Source organism: Salmo salar, chromosome ssa25, assembly GCF_905237065.1.
Source record: "Salmo salar chromosome ssa25, Ssal_v3.1, whole genome shotgun sequence".
NCBI classification, from domain to species: Eukaryota; Metazoa; Chordata; class Actinopteri; order Salmoniformes; family Salmonidae; genus Salmo; species Salmo salar.
This window is the reverse complement of record NC_059466.1, coordinates 23,000,658-23,010,764: the sequence shown is the minus strand read 5'-3', so window position 1 is coordinate 23,010,764 and position 10,107 is coordinate 23,000,658. Positions and strand designations below refer to the sequence as shown.

Genomic DNA, 10,107 nt, shown 5'->3' with positions numbered 1-10,107 from the left:
GCCATTGGTCTGCCAAAAGCCACGTGATATAACATAGGAATTTGCGTTTGGCTAGTTTGGTCTCTGATTGTTCTGTTCGGGGTTTATATCTCAAAATGTTCAAACAACCAATCAACAAAACATCAGAGGGAAGCAAGGAGACTAGGGGAGAATCTCAATCGCCTACTCCTCGCCTCCTCAAAACCCATTGTAGGAGAAGGTCAGCGGGACGGCGCCGCTGGCTTTCCAATCCAATGGGTTTTGAGAAAGAGGCGAGGAGTAGGCGATTGAGATTCATCCTAGTAGGAGAGGACAAGAGGAATCACAGGGAGATTCTCATTTGGGGAAAAGACCATCCTCTCCTCGACGACTCCGTCCTCTGCGTGACCCGGAAACTGATAAGTGGTCGACGAGAGTGTCAATTTGTTAGTAAGCGAACGGAAGTGTCCTCCCCTCGATAACCAACTTTCATTGAAGATAGTCATGTTTATCCTACCTGAGTCGTTTGCGGAAGACTTTTGATATCTGCCACACCCCCTTTGAATCAGCTGTTTTGTCGGAGGAGAAAAACATGCACACGTTTAAAAACGATATGCTACTTATAGTTTTATCTATAAAATGTCTGCAACAACTAGCAAAATACATTGTTACTACTTTACACCTTTTGGGAATCCTCTGTAAACATCATTTGCCTGACGACCCGGTTATGGACAAGAGAGTCTCAATTCATACAAATTCATTTGTTTCCACATTTACTTGCCACTTCTCTTTGATTACCTTTGATCTTTTTCAAAAGGAGGGGAGAGAGGAGTTAGCAATACCAATGGAGAATCTCCCTAGGAAAGAGCCATGGTGAATCTCAATTATAGTATTTCCTTGTCTCCTCTCTCCTTGCCTCCTCCGAACGCATTGGAGGAGAAGCATCCAAGGGGAGGAACCCCAGAACTTCTGCTCCAATGCGCAAATTTTTGTACATTTCTCAATTGCATTGTTGGGAAAGGGCTCGTAAGTAAGCATTTCACGGTAAAGTCTACGCCTGTTGTACTCGTTGATTGTGAGAAGGCGAGGAGAAAGCATGTGAGGAATCAAGGAAATACAATTGAGATCTATCCCCATTCAGGTTAGAATGGTAATTGACGTCTGCTAATGGCGTCTCATCACTCAGCTATGTACACAGCAGACATGGCAGTGTCAGCTGGAGACAGGAAAATACTGTACTTCATTCATGGAAAAGCTTTGTCTTAAAATATAGATTTTGATACGTTGTTATGGCCACTCCATGCATCTACTGCATATGTACCTTACTGTAGTTGAATTGTAGTAAATATCATTTAATGTATTGTGGCACTTCGTATGTGCATTTTTTATTTGTGACTCCTTTCAAAGAATTCCACCTGATTTAAAGGAATATTGTGTCCTTTTTATGAATTTGAAAATGTTCCAAATAACTTTTTCTACATAATAGTATGTATTGTTTTTTTTGTCCTAGTTGGTGTCAAAGAAGCACTTTTCACTGAAAAGAGAGACTTCTGTCCAAACAACATGCTATAGTACATGTAAGTCCAAATGCCGTGTACCTTTTCTGAATGAACCAAGCCTTATTTGCATAAGAGAACACCTTGCTCACTATTTCAGAATATCACTTACCTCAAGGCACAGTGGATGCCAATGGATAGCAATAAGTGGAAATGAGTTACATACAAAGACATATGTTTTTAACATGTCATTTTTTAATATAATTCACAATATCTTACATAAAGGAAATATTACATTAGGTCTTTAAAATACAGAGGAAAACATTTGACAGTTCAGCAGGTCTAGGATATTGAAAAGGGTATTTTCAAACTGTTACACAGCATCAGTCTTCTCATATACTGTACGGTAGTAATCATTTAGTGGAACAAGATGGAAGCGGAAAGAATTCTAACCATAGTAATAGATTGGGATTCTAGAAATAGAACGAGATTCTAATTCTATGATTGTAACAGGGTAACGCCATTGGAAGGTGATGAACAGTAAGAGACAGGCAGTAGTCTACTCTGTACACCATTCTCTGCCCCAAAGTACATTCACTACCTCATTGACATGTGCTACTCCTGGACTAGACCTAATCAGACTGAACAGTATACATAGGTTAGATTTAGATGATAAGTATTGCCTTGACCTGCTGTGTGTAGTCAGCTGTGGTCTTATACGTTTCCCTAACATAAAGAGTTCTGTAAATAAACCATACAACAGACAGAATAAAGCTTTTGAATTCATGAACTGCAGATAGCGTTGGAGAGTGACAGTCACACTATTCTCTGGATCTAGTTTGTAGTCTTAATTATAAAGTGCATCAAACAGAAAGAAGAGCCTTTAGATTCAGAAACATCAGACACAAAACCACATGTTAGAAGTAGGGAAGTCACGCTTGAGATAAGAGCTCAGGTAAACTATGACGTAATAATGTAGTAACACTAGTAGCCAGATGGAGTGATAAGTATTGCCTGTAAGGTCTAGTCTGGCATCCAGATTGGTAAATGCAGTGTTCAGACTGGTATAACCAGGCTATATGTAACTTCTGCTACCTAGGGGCAGAGGGCTGTCTGACTCGGTGACCATTTCCAGATACTCAACGTTTTATCAATGTTACTTTGACTGACAACAGAAAAAATAATTTTTGTTAATTTAGAGTGAAATAAATACCCAAGGCACAAAAGCTCATAATTTCCCCATCTGCTTGTCGTGGAACGGAGCACTGTGGGGACATTTGAGTGGAGCTACTGTTTGCTTTAGCTACTAAACTCATGGTCCAGGTTGACCAACCAGTGTTTGAGGCCTTTCCACCTCCACTTTGGCCATGCTCTACTACCACATTCAGTTGCAGGTAAAGGCTTTTTCGAGTTTGAATAAGCAGTTGGAAAATACTGGTTGGGGCAAAACCAGGCCTAGGATTGAAGTTCAAGTGCACATTATTCTAGGGTCTTAACCTATAATATCACTGACACTCATAGGTGGTATAATAAGCTCTCGATTTACACCAATTACAAAGTCTGACCAGATGTGAAGAAACAAAACTAAATAGCTAAAATTGCACAAATTATTGCTGCTTTGTGACTTGAACCCAGCCCAGTGATATACATATGTCCACCCAGTGTGTCTGAAAGACACTGTCTGCCTGGCATCCATAGTACTGTAGAAAGTCTCATGGGGTAGTAGGGAGTTTTGTCTGACAACTGAGTGACTTTCTTATTTGGATGCCGTATAGCTGCTCTTCTCTCCTGGCAGTGGACAGTGCTCCTGACACAGAAGGCAAAAAAAAGAGGGAAGAACCCAGTGCTTTTGACTTACCTTGGTCAGGTAAACAAAAAACTCAAGTTCCCGTCTTTTTTTACTAAGCTGTAGTCCAAGTCCCCATTGTATAACTTAACATAGTTTTTCACTCATTTGTGCATTTTCATGAATACTACAGAGTAAACTTTTTCATGTTTTTTCAATCATCAACTTCAACCATGCTTTTCAACGCAGACACCTTGTTAGTCAGTATACTGAAAACAATTATCTTTCTTCAAGAGCAAACCATTTTGACAATCAAGGCCGGCAGTGTTCCCAACCAACCAAGTGTCTTTTTTGGTCATCCAAGTGGCTGATCGTTTTTTGACAGAAGCTAAAAACTACACTGAACAAAAATATAAACGCAACATGTAAAGTGTTGGTCCAATGTTTCATGAGCTCAAGTAAAAGATTCCAAATAATTTCCATATGCACAAAACGCTTATTTCTCTCAATTTTTTGCCACAAATTTGTTTACATCCATGTTAGTGAGCATTTCTCCTTTGCCAAGATAATCCATCCACCTGACAGGTTTGGCATATCAAAAAGCTGATTAAACAGCATGATCATTACACAGGTGCACCTTGTGCTGGGGACAGTAAAAGGCCACTCTAAAATGTGCAGTTTTGTCTCACAACGCAATGCCACAGATGCCTCAAGTTTTGAGGGAGCGTGCAGTTGGCATTCTGACTGCAGGAATGTCCACCAGAGCTGTTGCTGGAGAATTTAATGTTAATTTCTCTACCATAAGCTGGCAGTATCACAACCACAGACCAAGTGTAACCACGCCAGCCCAGGACCTCCACATCCAGCTTCTTCACCCCATGGTGGGGGTGGGGTTATGGTATGGGCAGGCATAAGCTACGGACAACGAACACAATTGCATTTTATCAATGGCAATTTGAATACATAGACATACTATTACGAGATCCTGAGGCCCATTGTCGTGCCATTCATCCCCCGCCATCACCTCATGTTTCAGCATGATAATGCATGGCCCCAAGTCGCAAGGATCTGTACACAATTCAGCTGAAAATGTCCCAGTTCTTCCATGGCATGCATACTCACCAGACATGTCACCCATTGAGCATGTTTGGGATGTTATGGATCAACATGTACGACAGCGTGTTCCAGTTCCTGCCAATATCCAGAAACTTCGCACAGCCATTGAAGAGGAGTGGGACAACATTCCACAGGCCACAATCAACAGCCTGATCAATTCTATGCGAAGGAGATGTGTCGCTTTGCATGAGGCAAATGGTGGTCACATCAGATACTGGTTTTCTGATCCACGCCCCTACCTTTTTTTTAAAGGTATCTTTGACCAACAGATGCATATCTGTATTCCCAGTCATGTGAAATCCATAGATTTGGGCCTAATGAATTTATTTCAATTGACTGATTTCCTTATATGAACTGTAAAATCTTTGAAATTGTTGCATGTTGCTTTTATATTTTTGTTCAGTGTATATCTTCATACATTTCGTTACAATATGGTGCACTTGTAGTTTTTCTTAGAAAAAAGTGTTATCCTCACCATAACATGGAACCTCATAAGCCTCAATCAAACCCCATCCTAAAACTTCAGAAACAATTGGTCCACCAGAAGCATGGTCAGTTCTTCTTGCAGGAGTAGTACATCTATTTACACTGGTATCCAGGCAAAGAGTAAAACGGTGTTCCTCAGGGTTCGGTCTCAGGACCTGCCCTGGTTTGTGTTTATCATGATATTGGGAAGTGCGTTACGCCTCTTCCTCCACGGTCCCAGGTCACGGGTATACCTCTTGATCTGCCGGAACCACTGCTGCGTGCGGGATTTGTCAGATGCCCTGAAAACAAAGGCCTCCTTCCGTATATCCAGCACCTCAAAGGTGTCCTCACAGTCAGGGTCGGCCGACACCACACAGTTGGCCAGACGGATGGGCTCCCTGAGCACAGTGAACTTGCCGCTGCTCTTGTCTTTGATGAGCACCAGCACACCATCCCAGACACCGTGCTCCTGCTGCTCCACCTTAGCTCCGCCGTCTGTCGGAGACAGCCCCTCCCCAGGCCGCTGTGTACGCACCATCAGCAGGCCCTGGACGTTCTGGAACTTGAGACCTTTACTGCCCTTCTTTACCCACTGTCCGTCTGCTGGCTGGGAGAGCTGCAGGGGCCCCTCCATGACGAAGCGTGTGTTCTCCCTGGCCCAGCCCACCGTCTTCATGGACATCTCCCGCATCTCAATGTTGATGACCTCGCGGTTCTTGCGGCTGTCGCGGCGAAAGGAACGCAGCGACCAGGTGAGTGTTCCTTCCTGCTTGGTCTTCATGTTGATGTGCTCCAGGTGTGACTCCACGCGGCTCTTGGCCTCTCGGAGGCGGGCGTGGTCCGGGTGGCACTCTGTGGTGGCCTTGCTGATGCGGCTCAGCAGGAGGGGGTACTTGGTGACCCTCTGGAGGGGGGCCATGAGGAATGACCGCAGGTTCATACGCCGCAGGGCTGTATTGTCATTCTGGGAGACATCCAGGAAGATCCTGGGAGGCGAGGAGCGAGAGTGAGAGGGAGGGAGAAAGAGAGAGAGAAAGTGAGAGAAAGGGGGAGAAAGGGGGAGGGACAAAGAGCGAGGGAGGGAGAGAGAGAAAGAAAGACAAAGAATGATATTAGCATACTGTTTAATTGCGATTGTAGGCCAGAGGTTCTCAGACCTAATTCTAAATTTGAGAGAAGTGGGAATCACAACCCACTGGGCAAAAACTGGTTGAATCAACGTTGTTTCCACATCATTTCATCTTTTTTTCACCCAACTTTGAATCTAAATCCAATGACATGGTGACATTTTTTGTTGATTTCACGTTAGTTGACAACTCAACCATATGTAAACCAAAGCTAGACGTTGAACAGACGTGCCCAGTGGGAAGACAAGGCAGGCTGAGTCATTATGGGTGAGATGTGATGTAGTTGGCTGGGTCTAAAAAAAGTTATGACTTCAGCACTGTTCTCAAAATAGGACCAGTTATGAATTAATCATAACCTTCCGTCTCTTCCATTAAGAATAACACAACGCAGTGGGAAATTAGGGTTCAAAGTTACTGTTCCAGTACTCAGAGCACAGAAGAGGGCAAGAGCGCAGAGAATTCCTAAACAATACATTTTGTGTACATTTTTATCTTAGTCTCGATCTTGAATTAGGAAAAATAAAAACCAAAGTTCCCTTATTTGTCTTTGAAGTGCTATTTTATACACTCTTTACCTGAGCAGTTCCTTCTCCTTCTCCAAGGTGTTGAGCATGTTGACAGAAGTGGACTGCTGCAGGCAGTACGTCTGGAAGGCTGGCAGCATGTTGACAAACTCCAGGAAAATCTCTCCAATGCACACTGTTAGGAGGTCCTCATCTCCCTGAAAGGGAACAATAACAATGACAATGATTCCATTGATCACTGTGTAACCACAACTCAAAATCAGAGCCATAGATGCAAGGATTTGCTGCCTATGAGATCGGCATAATTTTAAACATTTGTTGAGCTGACTGGTGCTCTAGGTTCAAAAGTGTCACCTCACCTGGTCAAAGGCCTGATCAATGCTGTCCTGCAGATGTTCAGTGAAGCGTTCGTTGACGTCTATGAGCTCCTGAACGTTGCTGAACACCACAGTCAGCTGTTCTGAGGTCAGCAGCCCGGCACTCTGCATGGGACCGTAGAACTCCTCCTTGATGATCCTCAGGTCCTCCCCGTAGCTTGACTCCGTGTTCAGGAACTCCAAGATGGCTTCCTTCCTCTCTGTCCTCAGCTTGGAGCAGCGCTCACACATACCGGTACCCTCCCCGTCCGTCCGGGCCACCCCATGCCCGTCTCTCTGGCCACAGTCTGGGCAGGGTCTTTGGGCCTCCCAGGCCCGAAGGGAGTTAGAGGGTCTCTTCCAGCCGCGGGCCAGGCAGGGTCCAATCCCGCTGTCCACCCGTTCTACCTCTGCCCCTCCGCTGCTGCGTACTCTCCGGGTATCTTCGTCATCGTCGCGGTCGTCACACAGGCCCACCACGCCGCTGTCGGCACTGAGGCTGCTCACGGTGCTCCAGCGGTTATGCCCAGCCCTTGTCACGCCCAGAACCCCAAGACGCTCCTCACCGCGGGGCTCAGAGCGCACCCGCACCGAGGCAGGTGCTATGAGACACACATGCACAGAAAGGAACACAGGTTAGACCAACTAATGTTTAGAAACACACAATATCTCTATGGGCTAGATTCAAGTCACACGCCATTGTGTACAGGAGGCCTCCCTGTCTCCATTCAATCCCACATTGTTGTAATGCAAAATTATATAAATGGATAACATGGTCAGATATGTAAAAAACAATCTTACCCCCACACCATCCCCTCACCTCTAAGGCTTGACCCTTGTTCTGGCAATAATGTCAGTAGTATCAGGTCAACATTACTATATAGCAGGGGTAGGCAACTAGATTCAGCCGCGGACCAATTTTTGTTGGAACATAATAATAATAATTTATACACTGCAAATTATTATTTACAATGACGGGCTACTGGGGAACAGTGGGTTAACTGCCTTGTTCAGGGGCAGAAAAACTGATTTTTCCCTTGTCAGCTCAGGGATTCGATCCAGCAACCTTTCAGTTACTGGCCCAACGCTCTAACCACTAGGCTACCTGCCGCCCCAAAAAGAGATTGTATTTGAAAATAACAATAATTTCATACCTTGATTACATTGAGACACGATCACAAACCTTTTTTATTTGTGGGAATACTTGGAAACAGATTTTCTAAAATAAACAAATTTTTAGCTGAATTCCTGTTAGCAATAAGGGAATTGAGGAGTGAAAGGTCACAAACATTCTGAGAATATGTTGTTCTATAACTCGACAGAGCAGCCCTATCCTGAAGAGACAATACCTGTAGGCTCCTACTCTTCAAAACAGGCCCAATCTTAAAATGTCAGGCTAAGTTAGTGTAAGGGCCTCTGAAGATTGCCATCTAAAATCACATGCGATAGCTAGCTCCTTTACAGTGATTCAGCTGGCTGCCCTGAACACAATCTGAGGAGAACAGAGAGGGGGGCTGAGGCTCTAAATATGAGCCTAGTGATTCAGAATGTTTCAATAGCAGAAAGACAGTCACACTGCAGTGTTGAGGTCCATAATGTAAAGCTGAGGCCAGCACTTTAGAGAGAGTAAGTGAGGTCATAGCCAAGAACAATAACGTTTTGGGCAGCCTGAGGTTGGGTTCATGTGGGTTTTGGTTTCTTAACCTGGCTCATTGTTAGACTGTACAACATGGGCTCCATGCCAGACAAAGCCGCAGAGAAGACTGCCCAAACAGTAAGTAGGATGAGAAGGATGTGTGTGATGACTTGTGTGGGTAGTTTTGTGGAATGGTGCGTTGTCAGAGGAATTAACACACGAAGAGAGGCTTGTGTTAGGAAAGACTATTGGATAAAGACTGAGGATAATGTGTGATTATGATGAAGTTGGACTGTTGATTTGATATGGGCTGAACAGGGATGTTTGATATGTGCTACACAGGGATGTTTGATATGGGCTAGACAGGGATGTTTGATATGGGCTGAACAAGGATGTTTGATATGGGCTGAACAGGGATGTTTGATATGTGCTAGACAGGGATGTTTGATATGGGCTAGACAGGGATGTTTGATATGTGCTAGACAGGGATGTTTGATATGGGCTGAACAAGGATGTTTGATATGTGCTAGACAGGGATGTTTGATATGGGCTAGACAGGGATGTTTGATATGGGCTAGACAGGGATGTTTGATATGGGCTAGACAGGGATGTTTGATATTGGCTAGACAGGGATGTTTGATATGGGCTAGACAGGGATGTTTGATATGGGCTAGACAGGGATGTTTGATATGGGCTAGACAGGGATGTTTGATATGTAGCTCCACTCACCACTGTCCCTGTCCCGACGCTGGCTGTGGAGGCATGCAGCTGCAGCGATCTTCATCTCCAGCTGTTTGCGCTTGGTGGCATCGGCCGGCATGGGGTCGCTGTAGTGGGGCCGGAGGCGGCACTCGCGCTGGGCCCTCACCGACTCGGCCGGCTCATAGGCTGCGTCTGAGCTGGAGCGCCTGCAGCCCAGGCCAGAGTTAAGCTGATTGGAGAAACACACCAGTCAATCAACTGTACATGTCATCTGCTATTGGCTGAAAGAGGCATGGTCAGTGTTGATAGAGAGAGGGAGACAGAGAGAGAGATGTAAGCATCATGTGAGAGGCTATAGGAAGTGGGTTTACTGTATCATACACTCAGGGGCCTGAGAGAGCATTCTCTGTAGCATAGACTACCCCTGTTAATGGTGCCATCATGGGCTGAACTGCAACAGATATTAATCCATTCTGAACCTGGTTGGTTTGACAAATTAAATGGTGTTTAATATCCTGAGACACAGACTGTACTTTAAACATGACAGCTTTGACTCTGAGAGGCTCTCAATGTTGCATGTACTCAGACTGACAGACAGACCAACTCAGACTGACAGACAGACCAACAGACGGACAGACGGACAGACAGACTGACCGACCGACCAAGGGCACATATCTGTATCTGTTTCCTTCACGGAATTACTTGGGGAGCCTTGGAATGGAATAGCAATTCTAGGGAATAGGAATGCAAGGGAATCCTTTGAGGTTGTAGAAAATATCCCAAATAGCAGAGACAACAGGACAAGTCTATCCTTTTTAGATAAACAATGGAATTTCCCAACAACACATAACAGCCTGACACAATGGCACCAATGCTGGGTGCTGTTCAAGAATGGATTGGGTGGATTGCGTTGGTGTCTGTCAAATTATTCATGGTGG

The 10,107-nt window shown here is 44.7% G+C and overlaps 1 protein-coding gene across 3 annotated transcripts in view; it reads right to left on the bottom strand.

The window, feature by feature from the left end:
- Nucleotides 1-4,564: 4,564 nt before the first annotated feature.
- LOC106586423 (uncharacterized) overlaps nucleotides 4,565-10,107 on the bottom strand; it is a 77,256-nt gene continuing 71,713 nt past the window's right edge. For all 3 annotated transcript variants that reach the window (XM_014173658.2, XM_014173659.2, XM_014173660.2), the window contains exons 5-8: nucleotides 9,197-9,398; nucleotides 6,835-7,433; nucleotides 6,527-6,672; nucleotides 4,565-5,810 (exon numbers count right to left, since the gene is read on the bottom strand). In XM_014173658.2, the coding sequence (XP_014029133.1) occupies nucleotides 4,991-5,810; nucleotides 6,527-6,672; nucleotides 6,835-7,433; nucleotides 9,197-9,398 (1,767 nt within the window). In that variant the 3' untranslated portion in view covers nucleotides 4,565-4,990. The remainder of the gene's footprint in view (nucleotides 5,811-6,526; nucleotides 6,673-6,834; nucleotides 7,434-9,196; nucleotides 9,399-10,107) is intronic.